Below are 27182 nucleotides of genomic sequence, written 5' to 3'. Positions count from 1 at the left end.
GTGGTGCTTAATCCTTCCTATCCCTTCTCTGGGAGACCTTTGGAGCAGCCAGGTGGGCTGGTGGACAAGCAGCCAGGTGGGCTTATAGTTCCTGCAGGCAGTAGAACTGGGAGCAGTCTCTACATTGGAGTTTGAGATACTCCAATATTCATCCTACCACACAATGTCTGGCTGTCTGCTGGGAGATCCTTGGGTCCCAGAGACAGCAGGGACCATCCGCATTATGCAGCGCAGTAGGAAACCAGGAAGTGAAGGCTTGTGGCTTCACTACTGGATTCCCTTATTGAAGATGGTGGCGGCAGCAGCATCCAAAGACAGAGAGACGGTTCGGCCTCGTGTGCCAACATCGCAGGTGCCCTGGACAGGTAAGTATCCTTATTTTAAAAGTCAGCGGCTGCAGTATTTGTAGCTGCTGACTATTTTAAAAAAAATATTTGGCGGACCTCCACTTTAACCGCTTAAGGACCGCCTCCTGCACATATACGTCGGCAGAATGGCACGGCTGGGCACAATCGCGAACCTGTACGTGGCTCTTTAAGTGCCCAGTAATCGGTCCTGAGACCATGGCCGCGGGACCCGCGTACCCGATCTCCACCGGTGTCCCGCGATCGGCTCACAGAGCTGAAGAACGAGGAGAGGTCTGTGTAAACAAACCTCTCCCCGTGCTTCCTACCGATCGTCTGTTCCCTGTTATAGGGAAAGACGATCAGTGACCTCACATGCCAGGCCACGCCACCCTACAATAAAAAAAACGCACAACGTCACACATAACCCCTCCCTGCCCCCTAGTGGTTAAGTCCTTCACTGCTAGTGTCATTTACACAGGAATCACTGCATTTAAATAGCACTGATTGCTGTATAAATGACAATGGTCCCAAAAATGTCTGTGTCCGCCATTACTAGTAAAAATTTTTTTATAAAAATGCTATAAAACTATCCCCTATTTTGTAAACGCTATAACTTTTGCGCAAACCAATCGCTAATTGCTCTATTTGTGGGGAAAAAAAGGACGGCAATTCAGTGGTCAGTGTAGTGGTCCCTCACATTGGTGACCAACGGGAGAAGTACCCCCTTATATCAGTGGTCAGTGTAGTGGTCCCTTACATTAGTGACCAATGGTTGGAGGATCCCCTCCCAGTATTGGTCATTTTTACCTTGACCTGTCAAGTTGCATAGGTGGTACCACCGTCAGAACCTGCCTATTGAAGTCATTGGGACAGCTCCGCAGCCACAACCAAACGCTTGGCTTGTTACGCAATACTTCAATGCAGAATTCCTATTTGGCTGAAAAAAACAAATGTTACGCAGCCAGCAGTATCACCTCATGAATGCATGCAAACTGCCTCTGAAAAGTGATCTGCCATAGACCCTTTTATAGAGGGGAAAAAGGGACTGCAGCATGTGTGAAAGAGAACTTCATGACGACAGGTCCACTTTAATCCACAAAGGGCTTGTTGTGACTTTCATACACTCCATTTAATTTGTTAACAAAGAGCTTGGTTTGTAACTGCAACCCAGTAATGGTCAACTGCTAAGAAACTGGGGGCCTCAACTGCATCCCCGGACACACCAAATGATTGTGATTATTATTTAGTTTTAGGTAGACGTAAACAGGAGATGGTCAGAAACTGCAGACATATTGCAGGAGATGATCAGAGACTGCAGACATATTACAGGAGATGATCAGAGACTGCAAACCCACTACAGGACATGATCAGAGACCGCAGACATACTACAGGACACGATCAGAGACCACAGACATACTACAGGAGATGGTCAGAGACTGCAGACATTTTACAGGAGATGGTCAGAGACTGCAGACATTTTACAGGAGATGGTCAGAGACTGCAGACATATTACAGGAGATGGTCAGAGACTGCAAACACACTACATGACATGATCAGAGACTGCAGACATACTACAGGACATGATCAGAGACCGCAGACATACTACAGGAGATGGTCAGAGACTGCAGACATATGACAGGAGATGGTCAGAGACTGCAGATACACTACAGGAGTTTACAAGAGAATGAGGACACACTACAGGATGTCAGAGACTGCAGGCATACTACAGGAGATGGTCAGAGACTGCAGACATTTTACAGGAGATGGTCAGAGACTGCAGGCATACTACAGGAGATGGTCAGAGACTGCAGACATTTTACAGGAGATGGTCAGAGACTGCAGACATATTATATGAGATGATCAGAGACTGCAGACATTTTACAGGAGATGGTCAGAGACTGCAGACATTTTACAGGAGATGGTCAGAGACTGCAGACATATGAGAGGAGATGGTCAGAGACTGCAGACATAGTACAGGAGATGGTCATAGACTGCAGACATAGTACAGGAGATGATTGTTGACTGCAGACACACTACAGGAGATGATCAGAGAATGAGGACACACTACAGGAGATGGTCAGAGACTACAGACATATTACAGGAGATGGTCAGAGACTGCAGACATATTATATGAGATGGTCAGAGACTGCAGACATTTTACAGGGGATGGTCAGAGACTGTAGACATATGACAGGAGATGGTCAGAGACTGCAGACACACTACAGGAGATGATCAGAGAATGAGGACACACTACAGGAGAGTGTCAGAGACTGCATACATACTACAGGAGATGGTCAGAGACTGCAGACATACTACAGGATAGACATGTGCAATTTGTTTCCGTCCAAATCTAAATTTATACAAATCTTTGGTTATTCGGAGATTTGGATGTATCTGGATCTCCAAATGACAATAGTAATGAATTTCTAGTATTGAAATAGTTTCATTTTGTTTGTTTTCTAACAAATTTTTAATTTTCTAAACAATTTGGGTCAATCGAAAAATGATAGACCGTATCATATTCTGTGTGAAGAATAGCTGGCTGTTGGGCCAGGATCCCTATCAACCAATACCAATGACTTCCCCACTGACAGGTGAATGTATTGCTGGCAATGAAAATGTCAGAAAAAAAAGTTTGCCTGCACCCCCCCAGAATCCATACCAGACCCATATCCGAGCATTCAGCCCCCCCCCCCCCCCGCACCCATACCAGGCCACATGCCCTCAACATGATGGGGATGCTTTAGATTCTCCCCCAAAGCATAATGTCCCCACGTTGATGAGGTGTCACGTACCTGGTCGCAGGCCAAGCCTTAAGAGGGCTCCTATTGGGGCTAAGTGCAGCGCACCCCTGAAGATGTTACAGGAGGTGCAGTGCCCAAAGAAGCACAGACAGCTAGTAGGGTACTGAAGAGCTGGGAGGCAGACTACCAGATGGAGGCTGGAACAGGCAGGATGCGCTGTAAGGCAGATGTCCCTCAGAATCTCCAGGTATACTTGGCAACAGGGCAAACAGGAAGCCAGGCCAGGGTCATGCACAGTGGAGGCAGGTAGCAGGAACAGGCCACAGGTGAGCAGATCAGTAGTAGCAGAATCCGTAATGCAGGCTTGGGAAATACACAGGTGATCAGACAGCAGCAGAGTCTGTAGAACAAGCCAGAGGTCAAAGCCAGGACCAGGGATCAGACAGGTCAAGGGCAAGCTGGGTCAACAACAGAAAATCCAATGTAACACTCACAAAGGCTCAGGAACACAGGGGGCTAACGATAATCCAGCAATCTGCTGAGCACAGCAGCAGTCTTTTATAGGTCAGCGAGTGTCCGCCTCTGTCACGTAGTGTGTGCGCCATTGCACATGCGCCGATTCGCGGTGCTGTGCACCTGCATGCGCTAATTATATATTTGTTCTTTTAAACAGACATTTTTTTTGTTTACATTCTGCTGTCAGCGAGGAATCCTACAGAGAGCAGATGAATCTTGGATGTTAAGGATGCCACGGCTGCCTGCTCCTTAACAACCAACTATTCTGATTTCCATAGCTTCCAACTGTCACTGATTTCGAGGGACTGTCCCTGATTTGGAGCAATGTCCCTCTTTCCCCCTCATGTGTCCCTCATTTTGGTCTGATCCATATAGTTGTATATAAAATGCACCTTTTATCTTTCAAAAAGTGTTTCCCAGTGCTAAACCTTTCATACAATTCCTAAATTGCTCCATTTCTAAAATTTTAAAAGTCCCTATGAAGGAATAGAATAGTGGTGGTAAGCAAAAAGCCCTTGAAAATTTAATTAACCTTTTTTTTGGTTAATTCTCCTTCGAGGAGGTGTGGCAGGGGGGCGTTTCCTATGCCTACATACATTTGCTAGTAGGGGTTCCTCATTGCCTTCTCAGAAAGTTGGGAGGTGAGGATTTCCATATATACAAAATGAAGATGTGAAACAAATTCCGATAACAAAATGGTCCAATATTGAGTCAATGGACCAATTTGTTTTCAAGGTTGAGAAAGGCTGTATTAGCCCTAAACCAGCCAATATCCTCCAAAGACAACATAAAATGAGAACATCAAACAAATCATGGAAGACTCTACACAAATAGCTCAATATAAACAGCAGAAGATGATCAGGAACAATCTGTCCAACATTCACGTGTAATTCCGGCTGCAGAGTCTACAAGAAGTCTAATTGGTGTGTTCTCCTGGTGTGCAGCTAATCAGTGTGTTCTTGGTGGGAGTGGAGATGACCCCATCTATAAGGATATACAGTACATACACACACAGCACAAGGCCGTGTTCACACTATAGGGTTTATTTACTAAAGCTAGAGAGGGCAAAATTATTCACAATTCTGCAGAGAAACCAATCAGCTTTTAATATCAGCTTGTTCAATTGAGCTTTGGCAATAAAACCTGGAAGCTGATCGGCTTCTCTGCAGAATTGTTACTAATTTTGCCCTCTCTAGCTTTAGTAAATAAGCCCCATATGAGACGTTTCTCGGGGCTGCAGTTCCTCTGAGTTCCACAAGATGGTGATCTCACTTCTACCCAGACAGGAAGTCTCTATGGAATACAGGAAGTGATGTCATGTATAAATAGGAAGTTCCGGGTGAGAGGTGAGTGGAGAGCAAATAGAGACATTGCTGGAAGTGGTAGCAGAGGAGGTAATAAGATCTTATTTTCTATTTACACCCAGTAACCCCCCGTCATGTCCGTCCTCTTCCTCCATAGTCACTGTGATGTCTTTTATCCACATTATTAGTCATATTTTTATATATTTAATCACAGGACACTACAGGGGCAGATACCATCCAGAGAGGCTGAGCCTTCAGTCCTGGAAATTACTGTTTATTGTCCTCCTTTATACTATAGTCCTATTATACAAGATTTGGATGTTCTTTGATACTCACGTCCACCATTGAGGGGAAGCCCCTAGAGATGACAACATACAGCACTAAAAACATGAAAGTTGGTCAACTTTTTGGTGGGTGTGTTGGGACCTTATAGTGTGACTTCTGTCTGGGACCGACATGGCTGGTGCCGGCGAGGGTCCGCTCTCCTCCCCTCCTTATTGTGACCACGGAAACTGACATCTATGGCATCATTCTGGGTCAGCCTCTCTGTGTCTCTGGCTGGCATACCCGGAAAGTAATGTTTTACAATGTGATCTGCATTGCAGAACATTCAGTGGAGCCCTAAGCATACGGGGTGAGCCCTAAAGAGACATGTACACGCTGGAGTGAGAGCAATAATTCTAGAACAAAATCTCCAAAACTAAACTGATGCCTTATAGGGGGCTTTTGAAGCGTCACCTATAGAAAATATAGGGTACGGAAGTCTGACGCCTTTCCGCGGGCGCACGGAAATTTAAGGTTTGAGGTGTTGGTTATCTATTTCCTCTTTTCCAAGTCATATTTTTTTTATATTTTACCAACAATTCGGGTAGTTTATTGTGTATGTGTGCGCTAAAATTCACTTTAGTGTGTGTGTGTGTGTCTGTTTTTTTATTTTATTTATTTTTCTGAAATTTTGTGTTTCTTAGACCTACTGTAATATCGTGTGACATAAAAAAAATTAGAACTACCACCATTTTTTTTCCTAGGGTATCTGCTTTCAGAAAATATATAATGTTTGGGGATTTTATGTAATCCTAAGGCCTAAAATGATTTTTAATATGTGTGTGCAAACCCCCACCCCCCCCCCCCCCCCCCCAAAAAAAAATAACAACTCTGGCAGCGTTGGGTTAACCTCTTCCATCCCCATCCTAATATTGTACAACTAATACAGTCCAGATAATTCTCTGTCTACAGAAAATCTGTATAGATCACATGACAACATTGATAAAGATGGAGGACAACCAAAGCCACATGACTGAAAGGATACTAAACCTCACCCTGGAGATCATCTACCTGCTGACCGGAGAGGTGAGGAGGATTCTGGGAGGTCACATGACATCGCTGGTAGCTCTATTAATAAAACACCTACCTGACCGGAGAGGTGAGGAGGATTCTGGGATTCTAACATGATATTCCTATTGGTTTTTCCAATACAGAGGTTTCCAATTCCAAAGTCAGATCATATGACCATCACAGTGCCTCCATGTGACTCCATAAAACCTGAGAGGCACAACATGGAGAAGATTCTAGAAGTCACCAAGAAGATGATGGAGCTGCTAACAGGAGAGGTGAGCGGTGCTGGGAATTCTGGGATATTATCCAGTAACAGACAAGGGATGTGTCTGGATGGTGACTGTATCATTGTGTGTGTCAGGTTCCTATAAGGTGTCAGGATGTCGCTGTCTATTTCTCCATGGAGGAGTGGGAGTATTTAGAAGGACACAAGGATCTCTACAAGGACGTCATGATGGACAATCAGCCGCCCCTCACATCACCGGGTAAGAGGAGACTTTATTGTAAAGGAGAGAGCAGTACGGAGGCTCCACCTAGATCCCCCATCATCTGATAAACACACAGAAACAATGTATTCAGTCAGTGTGTGTGTTTCCTACAGATGGATCCAGTAATGGGAACCCACCAGAGAGATGTCCCCGTCCTCTGTATTTCCGGGATTCCACACAGGAAGGTCACACCATCCCTCACAATCATCAGGTAGATGAGGAACAATCACTGATAGTATCATTAGGATCTGTACATTATCTGCATTGTTACCATTGATGTCATTTTTATTATATATTCAGAGTGGAGATCTGAGAGATTCTAAAGTTGAGGGTAAAGCAGAAGAAGAAGAGATGTATGTGAGGGATGATCAGCAGTCTATGGAGGAGGATGGAATAACGGGGACATTTATAGAGGAGGACACTCCTACAGAGATCAGCACAGGTGGGTTATTAACATTAATACATTCCTCCACCCATACTGCTCAGTGATTGGTCCAGAGTAGGGCAAGGACTGGGTGATGTCAGCCTGTAATCCCCTGGTCACTTGAGCTGTGTTCCCCGTCCTGTATTCCTGTATTTCTCTCGGATAATCTTCCTTCTCTGTGCTGCAGACACAATTTATGTATCTGGACTGGATTTATGGATATTATGATGTTCAGCTAGCAGGGAAATGTTGATTTTTCTTCATGTTCATTGCTCAACCTAGGCACCTGGGTTGTGTTCCTTGGGTCTTCTGCCTCATTCCCGGGTCTATTAAGATCTCTGAGAGAACAATTCTCCCAGGGTTACTTGCTCTGCTGTTTGCTGACTGTGCCAGGTGGAGGGATATGTAGATATTCACCAGCACGCCAAGGATCATCAATTCCGTCCAAACGTTTTTTAATCAAGAAAGATCACATCCTAAAATGGTATAATAATAATTATTAATATTATTATACGCGATTTATATAGCGCCAACAAAAGGTACAGGAGGACCCTGCTCGTAGAACTTGCATTCTTAAGGTAGGGGGTGGTGGTACAAAAGGTAATGGCTGCAGAGAATGATTTGATGGGTGCCAGCTGGATACTGGAACCTGTACGATATGTAAATATTTGCCAGCACACCAAGGATCATCAATTTTCGTCCAAACAGTTTTTATTCAAGAAAGATTATCTCACAAAATGGTGTAATACAGGACCCCTTTGTCAGACATGCCTGACGAAGATGTCCTGGGTGGCTCTGAAACGTTGCACTACACCCTTTTGCGATGTGATCTTTCTTGGTTAAAAACAGTTTGGACGAAATTGATGATCCTTGGTGTGCTGGTGAATATTTACATATCGTACAGCTTCCAGTATCCAGCTGGCAGTCGCTACAGCACCCAGTACCGCCATTTGTGGACCTTTTTGCTTGCTTTTGTGCAGCTCTTGGGGCACTATTCCATCCACTGACGCCAACAAAGGGCACAATTCTTCCCAATGACTCCAAAAATGGAGCACAATTACTACCAAAAACACCAATGACAGGGCACAGTTCCACCCAATGACACCAACAATGAGGCCCAATGACCCTAATTATGGGGCAAAATTCCTCCCAGTGACACCAACGATGGGACACAATTAATTTTCTGAGAGCTACTACCCGCCCTTTTACCCCAAGCATTGTACACAGACAAGATGTTGATGTGAAACCAAAGGAATGACTGTTGAACAGAAATACAGGTTTTTACACCCTTCAAAAGTAGGTCCGTTACCACATGAACAATAAAACCAAATATTTACCCAAAACATCACCCAAAGGTTAGATAACGAAGTAGAGTTGACAGTAGGCTAATCCCATCATAAGAAACTACAAGAGTTTGATAAATTAGCCAACAGACAGAAACAATATGTGACTTAATTAACAATGGGAATTTACACCTAAACAATGCTTTGATTTATAAGGTATCACAGGCTGTCCGGCCACACTACTCAAGAAGACCCAGGGCTGTCCAAAGCTCATTAACCAGCTTCCTTTTCACATACATCTGCTCACTGAGTTTCAAGTTAGCAGACACCATCATGGCTTACTTGACTGTTAAATGTAATAATGTCCTTTTACATCATATGATAGGACATCTTCTTAAATGCTTGTAGCGCTTTCAGGGCCCATAGTCAGTAGGCAAGTAATCACAGCCTGAAGAAGGAGCACGCATGCTCCGAACACGCGCCTACTGGCCCTGTGCCCCACATCCAGTGACGTCATGGCCGACGAGGAGATGACTGCCAGCTTGTCTCAGAGCCTTGGAAACTCCTGCGTCTAGTGAGACAGCAGCAGCACCTCACACCGCTGGCCAATTGGATCAGGACTAAACAGCGAGCCTCCCCTTGTGACTATCCATTTTAACCCTTACCCTGTGAGTTAATTCTTATTTTAATTTTTTTATCTTAATAAATTCATCATTAATCATTTTTATTATAATGCACTCAAATGAGCGCAGCTGTTCTCAACATTATAAGAGGCTACCCTGCAGTCCCCTCCAAAATCCCTGTCCTGGTTGGGTCTGTCACAATATCTTCCCCAAACAAAGTAGACTAACCAGGTCCCAGACCTCCGTCTGGTCTGGACATGCATTAGTCAGGCAGAGTGAATCCACATAGTCAGTCCAGAGGATCTTCATTCTGGGCCGCAGGGAATAGTTGTCATCGGTGGGTGTGGGACAGAGGTTGTGGAATCTATGCCCTGTTGCCAGAGCTTCAGCTGGGTGGTCTTTACCATTCTGTGGCTCGGTCTGGTGTTTGGGGAAAGGGGCCTTCTGCCCTGGCGCCATGGAGATGCAGAAAGGCACTAGACAAAGGCCAGCGGCACTCTGCCCTGTTGCCAGCGCTTCAGTGGGGTGGTCTTTACCAGTCCGGGGTTTAATCTGCTGGGCAGAGGGGCTGACTGTCCAGCTCCCTGAAGCCATAGAGACACTGTAGGTCCTAGATGGAGGCCAGCGGTGCTCTGTCCTGTTGCCGGTGCTTCAGCTGGAAGTAGGAGCTTCACTGCATCAGCTTGTCGCTGGGGAGAGGGGCTACCTGCCCTGGCTCCCTGGAACTCTGGAGTTGTTGCCGGTGCTGGACAGAGGTTGGTAGCACTCTGTCCTGATGCCAGCACTGCTGCTGGGGACCCCACGTTATTTGCTCCGTCTAACTGTTGGGGAGGGAGGCCGGCTTCCTCCACTCCCAGACTATGAATCTCCTGCTGGGGAGTGAGGATATCTTGCTCCCCTCCCTGGTCCTTGAACTGCTGCGGGGGAGTAAGAACTGCCACCTCTTCTGTAATGTGGGTCTGCCGTTGGGGATAAAGGACAGCCACCTTCTCTCCCTGGTGCCCTGGAACTGCTGCCGGTGTGGGGCAGAGGTCTGTAGCACTCTGCCTTGATGCCAGTGCTTCTGCTGGGTGTGCAGAGCTGGGCAGCACCATGCCCTGCAGCCAGTGGTTTGGCTGGAAGTTTGTTGTAACTCCACAGATGCTGCTGACTTGAAATCCCATGTCTGTCAATGGTGTGCGAGAAAGGCTGACTGCTTTTTCTCTTAAGAAGGCTGAAGCTGCTTTTGGTGCTGGGCAGAACTCAGTGATGTGCTGCTCTGATGCCAGCTCTTCCACTGGAGGCTCCCCGGGTTGTTCTGTCTCAGCAGCAAAGTCTTTTAAATTCCTATTCTTTGCAATTGCTAAAAAATCTAGGGCATGGGCTGGCGGCACTTGGGCCCAGTGCCAGGGCTTCAGCTGAAAGCTCAATAAGTATTAGATCCTTTGCTGAAAAGTAAATTAAATTCATGGTTTCTGAGGTTTCTGGCTGGAGAGTGAAGATGGCATCCTCTCCTCCCTGGTCCTTGAACTGTTGTTGGAGAGATGAGCTGGCTGTTCCATCTCCCGTACCCTTGTCAGGCTGCAGGACAGACTCATTCCTCCATCCAAGCTTGCCCTGTGCAGAAACGGGTTCATTAGGTTGAGTCAACACTTGCTGCACCTGCCATAAGAGCTCCATTTCCATAGCTGGAGGTGGGCAAAGCACACTGTCACTCTACCCCATTGCCAACACTTCAGCCGAGATTTTAGAACTGTCGGCTGGTACTTCCCAATGGCCCCAGGCCAAGGTAGCCCAGCTCTGCTGCTGAACAGAATCTAGCAGCCATCTGTAGGTGATCTCTCCAGCTCCCATTCCTGAGCGACTAGAAACTCCCAAACCTTCCTGTGCCCAGATTACTTCCGAGTAGGGATGCACCGAAATTTCGGCAGCCGAAACATATCGGCCGAAAATGCCCTTTTTGGCAATTTGCCGAAAGGAATAAACGGCCGATAATTGAGCCGAAAATGGGGCGGGGCCTGGGCAGGGTGTAGCCCCGTCCCCGCCCCTGGTGCCGCCCATCATGGGAGATCTATAACACGGGAGAGCCGCCTGGCTCAGTAGAGCCCCGGGAACATCACAGCTTTAATTTCAATAGCTGTGTGTGCCCCCGTCGCGCGCCGTCGCATACAGCCCCTCCCCCTCGTCCGGGGAACTGTGATAGACAGATTACCCTTCCAGATTGGACGGGTGATCTGTCTATCACAGTTCCCCCGGACAAGGGGGAGGGGCTGTATGCGACAGCGCACGATGGGGGAACACACAGCTATTGAAATTAAAGCAGTGATGTTCCCGGCGCTCTATTGAACCAGACGGCGGAGGTGGTTCTCCTCTATCTTTGGCTGCACAGGGGACAAACACACTGGCTGCACAGGGGACAAACACACTGATCTCTTTTATCATGTCGCCAGTCTCTGACCCTCTCCTGTACCATGCCGCCAGTCTCTGACCCTCTCCTGTACCATGCCGCCAGTCTCTGACCCTCTCCTGTACCATGCCGCCAGTCTCTGACCCTCTCCTGTACCATGCCGCCAGTCTCTGACCCTCTCCTGTACCATGCCGCCAGTCTCTGACCCTCTCCTGTACCATGCCGCCAGTCTCTGACCCTCTCCTGTACCATGCCGCCAGTCTCTGACCCTCTCCTGTACCATGCCGCCAGTCTCTGACCCTCTCCTGTACCATGCCGCCAGTCTCTGACCCTCTCCTGTACCATGCCGCCAGTCTCTGACCCTCTCCTGTACCATGCCGCCAGTCTCTGACCCTCTCCTGTACCATGCCGCCAGTCTCTGACCCTCTCTTGTACCATGCCGCCAGTCTCTGACCCTCTCCTGTACCGTGCCGCCAGTCTCTGACCACCTCCTGTACCGTGCCGCCAGTCTCTGACCACCTCCTGTACCATTCCGCCAGTCTCTGACCACCTCCTGTACCATGTCGCCAGTCCCAGTCTCTGACCACCTCCCGTACCATGTCCCCAGTCTCTGACCACCTCCCGTACCATGTCCCCAGTCTCTGACCATCTCCTGTATAAAAATATTTCTCATATCGTCTTCCAGGACAGCCTTTGAGATATAGGGCTCCTCCCTCCGGGACAGGAAACACGTCAAGCCAATTAAATAAAAGGTGTGGTCCTCCAGGCCCTCCTCAGTTTTTGTGTTTCCTGCCGGACGGGAAGGAGCACGTTTAGAACTGGTAAGGGGAGCTCCTTCTCAGGGGTTTTGCCTGGGGAGAGCACCTTGATGGACCTGACCCTTAGCACCCCTCGGTCCGTACGAAGGGAGGAGAGGGTAGCTTTCAGTCCCCGCTGCCATTTAAAACGTTCGGAGAGAACGGGACCCCGATGCGCGGCAATCTCCCCCTCGGAGCGCTAACCGCTAGTACCTGTCGGTCGGATGGCGGCGGGAGACGTTCGTTCCACCGACCGGCGTCCGGGTACTGTGAGCGGTGCGTTCGGCGTTGGGGCGGAGACTTTGCGTTCTGGCGTACGGAAGTGGGAGAGACGCACTTCCGCCGGATTCGCGTCATCAGGGGGCGCCGCAGGACCTGTTCCAGTCCTTTGGGCGCGGCAGTGTGACTACAGGGTTGCCTGGAGCGGTGTGAAGGCTCAGAGAGACTGAGTGAGACACAGGAACCATGGAGAGTGCAGTTGTGCAGGTGGACTCCGGTTCAACAGGCTCCAGTACCTCTCAGGTAAGCTTGGTGAGGGCAGACCAGGACTTACACTGGGGGGTGGGGGGTCACTCTGACCTATAGTACCTTCCCGGGGTGGAGAACCTGCTGGTAAAGGGGGGCACTTCCTAGGCGGACCCTAGAAGCACAGTGGTGTGGTCAGGGGTGGTATTTTAATGGGACCCTGTTTTTCTTTGTTGGTAGGTTAAACAGGACAGAGCCCAGATACCTTTGCCCAGAAGGAAATGTGCCGTGTGTGGGCTAAGTTAGGCACCGGTTGGGGGAAGCCGCTTGCCCGGATTGTGTCAGTAGCCTGGTGAAAGAGGACTCGGTGGCAGCTTGTCACAATGTTTTAACATCCGTAAAGGATGAAATCGCATCCACTTTCCAGTCATTTAAAAGCATGATGGATAGGGTGCAGGGTCCCTCTGTCTCTTTACCCAGGGCTGTGAGTTTGCCTTCCTTATCCGAACCAAGTCAGGTGGATAGGGAGAGGTTACCCAGGTCATTAGCCTCCTCTAGGACAGAGTCTACTTTTGAATCTGAGGGGGAGGAAGAGGCCATTAGATCTGCCAGATACAAGCTGTCTTTGGATGAGGTGGGTGACCTCCTCAAGGCTATATATGACACTTTGGAGATCAACAGGTCCAGCTTTCAAAACACGACATGATGTATCAAGGGTCGATTGTAATGAAAGACAGGGTATTCCCCGTCCATAGGTCAGCAGAATCGCCTCCACTAGCGGAGTGGGAACAACCGGAAAAAAGGCAATTTTTTTCAAGTAGCCTTAAAAGGAGGTTCCCTTTTGAGTCGGATGCAGTGCATCCCTGGAACAAGGTTCCCAAATTAGATGCTCCCTTGGCTAAGGTCTCTAAGAAGACAGATTTGGCCTTTGATGATATGGGTTCACTCAGGGATCCTACGGATAAGAGGGGAGATGTGCTGCTTAAGAGAGCCTGAGGATGCCTCTTCCAGCGGGCTTAAACCGGCCCTAGCAGCTACCTGTGTGGCCAGAAACTTGGAGTGTTGGCTTACACAGTTACAATCGCATATTTCTGCGGGTACTTCTAGGCAACAGCTGTTGAAGTCCTTTCCGCTACTGTTCAAGGCTGTGGGCTTTTTAGCTGATGCCTCTGCAGAATCAGTCAAACTGGCTGCTAGATCTGCAGCACTAGTGAACGTTGCCAGAAGGGCCGTTTGGCTTAAAACCTGGTCAGGAGACACAGCTTCAAAATTGAGGTTATGTGGATTACCCTTTTCAGGGGACCATTTGTTCGGGCCTGGCCTGCAAGAGGCGTTAGAGTGCACGCAGGATAGGAAGAAAGCTTTCCCAGAAAGGAAAAAGAGACCAGAAGGGAAGCGCCTTTTTCGAAGCCCCAGGCAGCAGAACCTACAGGAACGGGAGGTTCGCCCCAAAAAGCATTGGCAAGGGAAGGGGCAAAGGAGGAATCTTATTCAGTCCTCCTCAACCCTCCCCTAAAACACAGTGACTCCTGCGTCCCGGTGGGAGGAAGACTGGGGAAGTTCCTCCCACACTGGGAAGCTTCAACCGAAAGTGCGTTCATTCGAGATATAATAAGGAACGGCTACAGGTTGGAGTTTGGTTCAGTTCCCCTCCCAAATTTTCAAGTAACAAGGTTACCAAGGGACCAAGAGAAAGCAGAGGCTTTGGCTCTTCTTCTGGGGGATCTGGTGGACCAAGAAGGAATGTCGCAGGTGCCTCAGGAGGAGCGAGGCTTGGGGGTTTACTCCCACGTATTTGTGGTAAAGTAACCTTCGGGAAAGTTCAGGTTAATACTGAATCTCCGCCCCCTAAACAGATTCATAAAATACAAGCGGTTCCGGATGGGGTCAATCTTCTCGGTAACCAAGTTCCTGTTTCAGGGCTGTCACATGGCCACAGTGGATCTCAGGGATGCATATTTGCATATCCCGATTCATCTGGAATCTCAGAGATTTCTCAGGTTGGCGGTGAGGTTGAACACGGGTGTGTTACACCTCCAGTCTCGAGCTCTCCCCTTCGGGCTTTCAGCCTCACCAAGAATCTTTACAAAGGTTCTGGCAGAGGCACTGGCCCCATTAAGGCTCAAGGCTATAACAGTGATCCCATATCTGGACGATCTACTGTTCATAGCCCAGTCGGCCCAACAGCTGCAGAGGGACATACAGGAGGCCTTGGTTTTTCTGCACTCACTGGGGTTTCTGATAAACCAGGAAAAATCCCAGCTGACCCCCTCACAGGAGGTCCTGTATTTAGGATACAGGATTTCTTCGATGGAAATGAGGGTATTCCTTCCGGAGGAGAAGATCTGCAAGCTAGAGCAGGCGGTAGCCCAGCTTCAATCTGGTCGGGAAGCCCAGATCAGGGAGGTTATGAGAGTCCTGGGGTTGATGACATCATGCTTTCCAGCGGTGGTCTGGGCAAGGCATCATCAGCGCCCTTTACAGAGACTCATGCTCCGTTATTGGGATGGCAGGCAGGAGAGCCTGGATCAGGTTATGCCCCTATCCTCGGCAGTCAGGAGGTCTCTTTGGTGGTGGGGGGCCCAGGTCAACCTAGACAGGGGTCTCCCCTGGTCCCCACAAGCTACGGTGGTGGTCACGACCGATGCCAGTACGCTGGGTTGGGGTGCCCACCTAGAGGGAACCTTAGCCCAGGGTTCCTGGTCGGACCTAGAGACAGGTCGTTCCTCAAACCAGAAGGAACTTCTGGCAGTTTGGAAGGCTATAGAAACCTTCCAGTCCCAGTTACATGGCAGGGATCTGCAAGTTCGCTCAGACAATGTGGCAGCAGTAGCCTACCTGGACAAGCAAGGGGGAACCAAAAGCCCTGCACTCCAGGTAATGGCGGACAGAAGCTTCTGCTGGGCAGAGAAGAACTTGTCCGCAATATCAGCCATTCACCTAAAGGGAACTCAGAATTTACTGGCCGACTTTCTCAGTCGCCAGAAGATGGGCCAGGACGAGTGGTCCCTCAACAAGGAAGTGTTCGAGGAGATTGTGTCATGCTGGGGAAGGCCAGAAATAGACCTATTTGCAACAGAAGGCAACAGGAAGGTGACGCACTTTTTTTCGGTTCACCCACAGGATCGGGCCAGGGGGATAGACGCCCTTGCCAATCCATGGCTGTTCGGCCTGTGTTATGCCTTTTCTCCCGTAAGGATGGTGGCGGAGGTCCTGTAGAAGTTCCGTTCGGAGACTACGGACCTCATTTTAGTAGCTCCTTTTTGGCCAAGGAGACCCTGGTTTGCCAGCATAAAGAGATTGGCCGTCCATCCTCCGCTGTTTCTACCAGTCAGGGAGGATTTACTTTCCCAGGGGCCGATCCGGTGTCCTCAGATAAAGAGGCTCAAGCTTGCGGCCTGGTATCTGAGGAACAAATCTTAAGGTCACAGGGTTTCTCAGAAAGAGTGATTATGACCTTGTTAGAATGCCGTAAACCAGTTGCTAGGGCAATTTACGCCAAGGTAGGAAAGAGGTTTAATTCCTGGTTGCGAGAACAGGGAATTGCAAGCCCCGGGGTCCCGGCAGTCCTGGACTTTCTACAAGCAGGGGTAGAGCTGGGCCTATCTATCAGCACTCTAAAGGTACAGGTGGCGGCCTTAAGCGTTTTCCTTCAGTCCTCCCTTCAGCAGAATCCATTTGTCAGGAACTTCTTCAAGGCTCTGTCTAGATCCAGGCCTGTCAGAATGAAGACCTGTCCTACCTGGGATTTGGCCTTGGTTCTTAGGGCTTTGACCCAAGACCCATTTGAACCATTAGAGGGAGCATCACTTAAGTGGATGGTACTAAAGACTGTGTTTTTGATAGCGATCACGTCAGCTAGAAGGGTCAGTGATCTGCAGGCGCTCTCGGTCAGAGAGCCATTTCTGTTAATCTTAGAGGACAGGGTAGTACTTAAGACTGACCCTAGTTTTCTTCCTAAAGTGGTGTCCACTCTTCATAGGACACAGGATATTATTTTGCCAACTTTTTTCTCAACCTCAGACGAGGACGAGGCGAGATCTTTAAGTTTGTTAGACGTCAGGAGAAGTCTATTAATTTTTCTAGAAGCCACTAGGGTCTTCAGGAAGTCAGACTCACTTTTTGTTAATTTTTCGGGCGCCCGCAAGGGCTGCAAGGCGTCCAAAGCGTCTATCGCCAGGTGGATACGGATGGCGATAGTTAAAGCCTATGAGTTAGAGGGGAAGCAGGCACCCTTAGTTAAGGCACACTCTACAAGGGCGGTTTCCACATCGTGGGCAGAGAGGGCTGGAGCCTCTCCGGAGGAGATCTGCAAAGCAGCAACGTGGTCCAGCTACTCAACGTTTGCAAGACATTACCGTCTGGATTTATGGTCTGATAAAGAACAGACTTTTGGACGTAAGGTCCTCCAGGCAGTGGTCCCGCCCTGACAAGGTGAGCTCCTTGCTTATCATCTCAAAGGCTGTCCTGGAAGACGATATGAGAAAACCGGAGTTAGACTTACCGGTAACTCTTTTTCTAGGAGTCTTCCAGGACAGCCTGGCTTCCCACCCAAAGTTGTTTAAATTGGACTAAGTGGTGAGGATGTGTATTAACGTGATTGTTAGTGTGTTATGTCTTTCAGAGCCTCCTGGCGGTTCTTGGAGTAAAACTGAGGAGGGCCTGGAGGACCACACCTTTTATTTAATTGGCTTGACGTGTTTCCTGTCCCGGAGGGAGGAGCCCTATATCTCAAAGGCTGTCCTGGAAGACTCCTAGAAAAAGAGTTACCGGTAAGTCTAACTCTGGTTTTTTTTAAAACAGTCATTTTTCGGTATCAGTGCTGTTTCGGTATCGGTTTCGGTTTTCGGCCTAGTGTATTTTTCATTTTCGGTATCGGTTTTGGCACCAAAAAACCCATTCGGTGCATCCCTACTTCCGAGACATTCAGCCTCCAGATCGCTCCCAAAGTCGGGGTCCTTGGGCAGCATCCCGTACAACAGCCCCAGGCTGCCCTAGCTGAAGCCTTCCTTCGGGCTATTGCCTGCTGTCCACGGGCACACTTCAGCTATGTACTAGCAGAGAGCCCTATAGCTCTTGTCCAACCGCATCTTTGCCCAGACCAGCATGCTTAACTCAGCTGTCCACTCCTTGTGTGGTCGTTTCCCCAATAACCGCATTTGTACTTTGTAGTGTGACCAGTACCTTTCCTGGATGGAGGGGGAGAATTTTTCCCTACTGGCACTGCTCACGTGCTAGCGCTTCCTTCCAGAGTTGCTGGTGAACAGAATCGCACCATCCCAGCAGGACCTGCATTGGCACTGGTCCCCTGTGTTGTATCCATATCTCTCACATATCTCCTTCCAAATTCCTCTTCCATGGCGGCTGGTCTCTCCTCTTCTGCTAACTGAACGTCTGATCCCGGTAGTGGTTTGAATGTCCTAGACTGCAGGGCGATTACCACCAAATGTGATGGAATGCTTGGCACCCCCTTTGGTGCTTCCACCAAATGGTGCCTCCTACCCTCCAAACCGAGAGCTAATACAAACCCTGTTACCCCCAATCGTCATACACAGACAAGATGTTATGGTGAAGGGATGACTGTTTATTGAACAGAAATACTGGGTCTTTATACACCACATGAGCTATGAAACCAAATATTTACCCAAAACCTCACATAAAGGTTGACACCAGGCTAATCCCATCATAAGAACCTCCAAGAATTAGACAAATTGGCCCACAGACAGAAACAATGAGAATTCCCACCTAGACAATTATTTGATTGATGGGGGATCCCAGACTGCCCAGGAACAGTATTCAAGAAGACCCAGAGCTGTCCAAATCTAATTACCAGCTTTTTTTTCAGAGTTTTATGTTGGCAGAGGCCATCATGGCTTCCTTGTTAGATTAGTAATACAATAGTAATGGTGCGCTTAAACCCAATTTATAAAAAATACATAGTGCACAATAAGGTAAACACAAATAATCCGTATGTATACAAAATAATCAAAGTTCGTAAAATAATATTGCTTCTACCTCTGTGGGTAAAGGCATAAAATGTGTACACACACAGTGATAATAAAGTGAAAAGAAAGTTCCATCGAAAAAAAAAAAAAAAAAAAATCACCACTACCTGGGTATAAATTTCCTGCTCACCTTAAAAAAAATGGAATAAAACCCCTGAGTCAGATATCACTTTTCAAAAACGGGGATCCTCGTTACGATGAGCTTATGTTTCCCGTGATTCCGATTCTTTAGATTATCTTGAGACAGTCACGTGACCTGTGACGCAACGCGTCAGAAGGAGCCAGTGACGTCACTTCCAGTGTTTGGTTATACTGGACGTGCAGTGAGGAGAAGAGCTGCTTGCACTACTGATCGTTTTTAATCAGCGTTTTTTTGATCAAACAAAATGTGAGTGAATAAATTAAGTAATTAATTAGGAATTTGTGAATACAAAGCAATGATGTCTTTCTATCTTCGCTGAGAGTGAATTCTTTAGACTCAATCATCCTTGGAGAAAACATAGATAAATATCTGAATCACGGGAAACGTATAAGCTCGTCGTAGCGAGGATCCCGTTTTTGAAAAATTATATCTGACTCAGGGGTTTTATTCCATATATTTTATTTTTATCTATTTTTATTTTGTGAAGGTTAGCAGGAACTTTATACCTAGGTTGTGATTTTTTTTTTTTTTTTATCACTGTGTACACGTTTTACCCACAGAGGAAGGAGCAATATTATTATTTTGTATACATACGGATTATTGGTGGTTTACATTATTGTGCACTGTGTATTATTTTTTATAAGTTGTGTTTAAGCGCACTATTACTATTGTATTACTAATTTTGTATGTGGTATCAGAGCACATTTAAATAGTTGCAGCTGAACTCGTTTTTTCACTTCTTAATTAGGCTTTTATTGTATCATATCGGCACTTAAAGTGGGGTGCCCCCTAAAAAAAAATTTAAAGTTAGCAGCTACAAATACTGCAGCTGCCAACTTTTAATAATCGGACACTTTCCTGTCCCATGGTCCAGCGATGCAGGGGAATAAAGCCCCCCCCCCCCCCTCGTTCCCCGCTCCGCTCGCAACACCGGCATTCTTACTGTGGGCGCCGTGATACGCCGCACTGTCACCTGGGACACGTGACAGGTCCCAGATAACTGTGCGACGCGAGGGGAAGTGAGGTCACCAGCCCGAGCATTGAAGAAGTCAGACTACGAGGGACCTCCTAGCAACAGGCATTTAGAGGTAATTTTTTTATGAATTTTGAGCTATTTATTTTTTTTGGTGGCAACACCACTTTAAGTAAATTATTTTTCAATAAATATATATATATATATATATATATATATATATATATATATATATATTATATATCTCTTCCTAAAATGCTTGTAGCTCCCTCAAATGTCAGGGCCCGTAGTTAGTAGGTTACCCTGCAGTCCCCTACAAAAGCCCCTGTCCTGGTTGGGTCTGTCGCAAGTAATATGATAGTTTACTCTACTCTTATTCTGGCTACAGGGTTAGTATAGAGGAGACATATCCAAGCTACCCTACAGAGGCCACAGATAAATATCTGAATCATGGGAAACATATAAGCTCATGCAGGACACTGGACAAACCACTAGGGACAAAGGGGATGTGTAATTATTTGATACAGTATACTGTAATCTTACAGATTACAGTACTGTATCTATACTGTGTTTTTTGCTTTTTGAATTTGGCGCCGAACTCCGTCTCCGTGCATCGCAAACGCTCGTGGGGAACGGAGCCCGGCGATGTGACAGATCAAGCGAAACATGGCAGCTTGCAGATCACAGTGAGGAGACATCAAAGGATCCAGGGGACAAGGTAAGTAACCTCTACATCAGAGGTCTTTAAACTTTCTAAACAAAGGGCCAGTTTACTGTTCTTCGGGTTTAGGGGGGCCGGACTGTGGTCAGTGTGAGTAGAAAATGTACTGATGTGTGAGAAAACAATACCTCATCATTAGTGTCGGTGGGAGAATTAGTGCCCTGTCATTTGGTGTCAGTGGGAGGATTAGTGCCCCGTCATTGGTGTTGGTTGGAGGATTAGTGCCCCGTCATTGGTGTCGGTGGGAGGATTAGTGCCCCGTCGGATTAGTGCCCCGTCATTGGTGTCGGTGGGAGGATTAGTGCCCCGTCATTGGTGTCGGTGGGAGGATTAGTGCCCCGTCATTGGTGTCGGTGGCTAGACTTAGGCCTCATTATTGATGTCAGTGGGAGGAACAATTCCTTTTATCATTGATGTCAGTGGCTGGAATTATGGCCAATTGTTGGTGTCAGAAGGAGGAATAGGTTCTTATGTAAGTGGGACAAGTAATGCCACAAGGGCCAGACAAAAGCAAGCAAAGGGCCAGATTTGGCCAACAGACTGCAGTTTGGAGACCACTGCTCTACATGGATCCTGCGATGCGATCCCGAGTCTGGCTCGGCGTTACCGCTTTTGGTACTGAAATCTCACCCTGAGCCAGACTCAGGAATACCGCCAGGGAGGTTAATACAAGAGACGATTCTGGTCCTTTTCAAAGGATCATGAACACCCCGAATGTTCCATGACACCAGAGGAATGTCAGTCATGATAGAGCAACATTAATTTCATATACAAGGAGAAACTAACATGAGCACATCCAATTTTACTAATCCAGGTCAGGTCAGGAATTGGAGTAGAATCCTAATAATAAAATTCCCAGGCAGCCGCCTGGAAGTATGCCATCGACAATGGAATACTGTAAGGACATAAGTAAAGGCCCTGAGGTAATAGCCACCGGATACAAGGAGAAAGTAGATAGCACAGTGCACTCGGGGTCGCAGGTGCAGCTCCGTATCATCTAACGCTGGAAGTCATACAAACATTTGTAGTATTGAACCGGTCCATCCCAACTGAGGTTGTCAGATTTAGTTTAGTCAACAGGACGAGTCGAATCATGCAAAGAAACATAATAGCAGAGAAGTAGCCACCCCCCCATTAACAATATGCTGTAACAAGCGGTTTTGTAGATCTAGTTTACATTTTTAGGGCTAAGGAAATGGCCCTGCAGGTAAAGAGAAATGTAAAGGTAGGTATCCAAGATGAATGAAAAGAGGCAGCCATGGAGCACCCAGTATAGCAAGCATTAAGGCAGGTCAGCCCTCATCCTCAGCTTCACAGCAATTTCATAAGCTTTGCTCATGATCACTCTCCACCTAGCTGGGTAAAGCATGACATATGGTAGTTGAAGGTGCATCAGGCGCTTTTTCACATCCTGAAACCTCGCTCTCTCGTGCTGAACCTCCACGGAAAAATCTGGATAAAAGGAGACTTTCATGCCATTATATTGCATGCTTGCTTTTTCTCTCTCTGGCCAGCCACAGGATGATCTTGCAGTCCCTATAGTTCAGCATACAAGCTAACATAGACCTTGTTTGGTTACCAGGGGGCAAAGGTCTGGGTGGGATGAGATGAACCCTCTCTACTGCAAGTAGAGGGGTAAAGACCTCATTGCCGAACAGCTCCAGAAGCCATCCTTCAAAGTAAGCGGTGGGGTCCCGGCCCTCCACTTTCTCTGGGAAGCCCACAAAGCGCATGTTATTATAGCGGTGACAATTTTCTATATCATCCGCCTTTTCATTGGCAGCTGCCACCTGTTGCGCGGTCATTCTGGCATCAAGGGCGGGGAAGGTGGAGATCACTAATTTTGCCCTCAACCACAGTTGTGTGCTCCCTTATCTTTTGTAGGTCTTGGCGGGGAAGAGGCGCCTCCTCCCGCAGGCTAAATCTTTCCTTTTTAGGTCATCCACAGATACCTTGCATTTCTGCATAGCCTGCAGGATATCCGCCAGAGTGGGTTGGGAAAAATCTTCATTGCCCCCATGTTGAATGCGCAGTCATGCATGCCTCCTGATGTGTCATCTTCAGCTTCAAATATATTGGCCTCATCAGTGTTCACAATGTCCTGATCAGAGGAAGACGCACAATCCTCCCAAGCAGAATAACCGGCAACTGCTGACAGTCTCTGAGTGTAGTAGAGCATATCCTGCTCCTTCCCCAGTTGCTTGGTGGGTTTGGGAGTGCTACGCCACTCTTTGGCTTGTCCCACCCACAAAGCGGTCGTTGCTGATGCTGGGTGCTATCTTGGAATTCTAAAGCTACTGAAGCCGCGGCTTCGTCTATGCCCTTGCAGGTCATCGTATGTGTCGTATGCTGCAGGAGACACTGCCCCGGTTTCCTCTGAGATGTTGGATGACAGGTTGGGGTGATGTGGAGGGAAGTATCAGAAAGCAGGAGACTGGTGAGATGCGTTAGCTCACATGCCCGTGCAGGCCACACCCCTGACTCAGTAATTGTTTAAATGGAGCATGCCATTCAGCCAGGAAGCCATCGACGTCTGGAGATTTGTGAACAGGTCGTTGCAAAATGCAAGGTCAGTCTCCTCAATGGAAATCAGTGCACCCAATTCCCCACTTCTACAAGAAGAACCAAATACAGGAAAACATCCAGAACCTTAGTGAGGGGCATTGCCAAACTGCCAAGTAGGTAACTGATTACAGGGAATAGAAGTGGAGATGGATTCAGGCCTAGTTAAGAAGGCAAGTAAACAGCCAGCTTTGTGACCTTGTTAACATTTTTTTTTTTTTGGTAGCCTAAAGCATCTTCTTTTTAGTGAGGTCCAATAACCGGAGCTCATGCTCTCTGTGTTTATATAGCCATGCCTCGTGTGTGCGTGTGTGAGAGAGAGTCAGGGTTAGCAACATAATCACTTTCCGCTTGCAGCATTACAGTTTCTAATTCCTCAGTAGTAATCCCTTTTTTTTTTTTTTTTTTTTTCTATTTTAGTAGATGGACGGGAGATGAGGAAAACCTCAGAGGATTGTCTCACTTTGTCTCCAGACTGTAAAGTGGAAGATGAGGACATCACACAGTATAGTCCAGGAGAAAACCCGACTACCTCAAATGTCCATCCGGCACCTCACAGTGTAGATGGACCATCGTATTCCTCTTATCCTGAGGAACCTCAGACTGTGAGGGACGGTGCCGTCCTACCAACAGATATGAGGTTTCCCTGTACTGAGTGCGGGAAGGGATTCCAATTTAAATCCCAACTTAATTTGCATGAAAGATCTCATACAGGTGAGAAGCCGTATTCCTGCCTGGAGTGCGGGAAATGTTTTTCACATACATCCCATCTTTACAGACATCAGAGAACTCATATAGAGGAGAAGCCGTTTTCCTGTCCGGAGTGCAGGAAATGTTTTGTAAATAAATCAGATCTTGTCACACATCAAAGGTCTCACACTGGGGAGAAGCCGTATTCCTGTTCTGAGTGCTGGAAATCTTTTTTACAAAAATCTTCACTTGTCGCACATCAGCGATCTCACACAGGGGAGAAGCCATTTTCCTGTCCTGAGTGTGGAAAATGTTTTTCAGATAAGTCTGGTCTCAATCATCATCGGAAATTGCACACAGATGAAAAACCTCATTCCTGTAATGAGTGCGGGAAATGTTTTACAATGAAGTACATGCTTCGTAATCACCAGAGATCACACACAGGTGAGAAGCCGTATTCCTGTTCTGAGTGCTGGAAATCTTTTGTACACAAATTTGAGCTTATCAGACATCAGAGAACTCACACGGGGGAGAAGCCATTTTCCTGTCCTGAATGTGGAAAATGTTTTTCAGATAAGTCTGGTCTCAATCATCATCGGAAATTGCACACAGATGAGAAACGTTATTCCTGTAATGAGTGTGGGAAATGTTTTGCAATGAAGTACAAACTTCATAATCATCAGAGATCACACACAGGTGAGAAGCCGTATTCCTGTTCTGAGTGTGGGAAATGTTTTGCACTAAAATCAGTACTTGTCTCACATCAGATGATGCACACAGAGGAAAAGCCATATTCCTGTCCTGAGTGTGGGAAATGTTTTCCACAGAAGTCCAATCTTTACAGACATCAGAGATCTCACAAGGGGGAAAAGCCCTATTCCTGTCCTGAGTGCGGGAAATGTTTTTCAGACATGTCCTATCTTTACAATCATCAGAAATTGCACACAGGTGAGAATCTGTTTCCCTGTTCTGAGTGTGGTAAAAGTTTTATACGAAAACCAGAACTTGTCATACACCAGAGGTCTCACACAAAGGAAAAGCCGTATTCCTGTCCTGAGTGCGGGAAATGTTTTTCACAGATGTGCCATCTTTCCAGACATAAGAAATCTCACACGGGGGAAAAGCCCTACTCTTGTCTTGAGTGCAGAAAATGTTTTATAGAAAAGTGCCAACTTCGTAGTCATCAGAGAGTGCACACCGGGGAGAAGCCGTATTCCTGTTCTGAGTGTGGGAAAGGTTTTTCACACCACTCAGGACTTGTCTCGCATAAGAGGTCGCACACGGGTGAAAAGCCGTATCCCTGTCCTGAGTGCGGAAAATGTTTTTCACAGAAGTCCCATGTTTCCAAGCATCTCAGATCTCACACGAGGAAGAAGCTACTTTCCAGTTGTAAGTGAGGGAATTGTTACTGAAGTCCTGTCTTCCTGTACATCAGGGATCCCACACAACCCTCGAGGTGTATTAGTGCCTTGAGTGCGGGAAATGTCTTCTATATGAATGTTGCTGGACATCACAGCTCTCATGTGGGGAAGAAGCACACCCTGATATACACCTCAGATATACTCCATGGCTGATCTTTATCATGTAAGAAACAGTTCATAAGGAGATCAGAGATCACCAGAGACATGGATGAAGTGTTGTACCGTGTTGGCCATTGGTAACAGTAGAAAAATTAAAAAATTTAAGTCATTATGTGTTTCTTGGTAAATTTTGTGGTGTAAGCTTTCACAAACCTTTCGTTCTAATGATGGATCCCTTAGTTTACTATGTCGAGTGGTCTCTAACAACTGAGATCATGTTCACACACTTATGAGTACAGCAAACCATAAAGGACATACAGTAAGTTTATTAAACTAATCATTGATTTTTTTTTAAAAGAAAATACAAAATTTGGCTATTAGATGGCATGAGGTATCATAGAAGTTAACTTCATATAGTGACCAAATATGGCATTTTACGTTTTAAATCAATGGTAACCATTTGACCAGCAGAGCAAATGCCCCACTTTCATTTGTTTTTCACCTATATTCACAGAGAAATGTACAGTATCTCACAACAGTGAGTACACCCCTCACATTTTTGTAAATATTTTCTTCTATCTTTTCATGTGACAACACTGAAGAAATGACACTTGTCTACAATGTAAAGTAGTGAGTGTACAGCTTGTATAACAGTGTCAATTTGCTGTCCCCTCAAAATAACTCAACACACAGCCATTACTGTTGAAACCGCTGGCAACAAAAGTGAGTACACCCGTAAGTGAAAATGTCCAAATTGCGCCAAAAAGTGTCAATATTTTGTGTGGCCACCATTATTTTCCAGCACTGCCTTAACTCTCTTGGGCATGGAGGTCACCAGAGCTTCACAGGTTGGCACTGGAGTTCTCTTCCACTCCTCTGATGACTTCATGGAGTTGGTGGATGTTAGAGACCTTGCGCTCCTCCACCTTCCGTTTGAGGATGCCCCACAGATGTTCAGTAGGGTTTAGGTCTGGAGACCTGCTTGGCCAGTCTGTCACCTTTACCCTCAGCTTCTTTAGCAAGGCAGTGGTCATCTTGGAGGTGTGTTTGGGGTCATTATCATGTTGGAATACTGCCCTGTGGCCCAGTCTCCGAAGGGAGGGGATCATGCTCTGCTTCAGTATGTCACAGTACATGTTGGCATTCATGGTTCCCTCAATGAACTGTAGCTCCCCAGTGCCAGCAGCACTCATGCAGCCCCAGACCATGACACTCTCACCACCATGCTTGACTGTAGACAAGACACACTTGTCTTTGTACTCCTCACCTGGTTGCCGCCACACACGGTTGACACCATCTGAACCAAATAAGTTTATCTTGGTCTCATCAGACCACAGGACATGGTTCCAGTAATCCATGTCCTTAATCTGCTTGTCTTCAGCAAACTGTTTACGGGCTTTCTTGTGCATCATCTTTAGAAAAGGCTTCCTTCTGGGACAACAGCCATGCAGAGCAATTTGATGCAGTGTGCGGCATATGGTCTGAGCACTGACAGGCTGATCCCCCACCCCTTCAACCTCTGCAGCAATGCTGGCAGCACTCATATGTCTATTTCCCAAAGACAAGCTCTGGATATGACGCTGAGCGTGTACACTAAACTTCTTTGGTTGACCGTTATGAGGCCTGTTCTGAGTGAAACCTGTCCTGTTAAACCACAGTATGGTCTTGGCCACCGTGGTGGAGCTCAGTTTCAGGGTCTTGGCAATCTTCTTATAGCCTAGGCCATCTTTTATGTAGAGCAACAATTTTTTTTTTTAAGATCCTCAAAGTTCTTTGCCATAAGGGGCCATGTTGAACTTCCAGTGACCGGTACGAGAGAGGGAGAGCGATAACACCAAATTTAACACACCTGCTCCC

At 47.1% G+C, this 27182-nt stretch overlaps 1 protein-coding gene across 1 annotated transcript; it reads left to right on the top strand.

Moving 5' to 3' along the window:
• The first annotated feature begins 4930 nt into the window (after positions 1-4930).
• On the top strand, positions 4931-25495 carry LOC143989422 (uncharacterized). Its single transcript, XM_077489546.1, has 7 exons — positions 4931-5001; positions 6148-6261; positions 6390-6521; positions 6608-6731; positions 6848-6945; positions 7035-7176; positions 23536-25495. The coding sequence occupies exons 2-7, from the start codon at positions 6166-6168 to the stop codon at positions 25200-25202; spliced, it is 2259 nt and encodes a 752-aa protein (XP_077345672.1). The 5' UTR covers positions 4931-5001; positions 6148-6165; the 3' UTR covers positions 25203-25495.
• Positions 25496-27182: the final 1687 nt, after the last annotated feature.

Source organism: Lithobates pipiens, unplaced genomic scaffold (genome assembly GCF_037356315.1).
Source record: "Lithobates pipiens isolate NorthernLeopardFrog02 unplaced genomic scaffold, aLitPip1_a1.2 Scaffold_18, whole genome shotgun sequence".
NCBI classification, from domain to species: Eukaryota; Metazoa; Chordata; class Amphibia; order Anura; family Ranidae; genus Lithobates; species Lithobates pipiens.
Note: the sequence above shows the minus strand (reverse complement) of the source record. Positions and strands in the feature narration are given on the sequence as shown.

Excerpts from the sequence above, each read along its gene's own strand:
- LOC143989422 (XM_077489546.1), top strand. The coding sequence starts at position 6,166 with ATGACAACATTGATAAAGATGGAGGACAACCAAAGCCACATGACTGAA. Across the intron at positions 6,262-6,389 it reads TCTACCTGCTGACCGGAGAG|AGGTTTCCAATTCCAAAGTC; the intron begins GTGAGGAGGATT and ends TTTCCAATACAG. Across the intron at positions 6,946-7,034 it reads CCATCCCTCACAATCATCAG|AGTGGAGATCTGAGAGATTC; the intron begins GTAGATGAGGAA and ends TTATATATTCAG.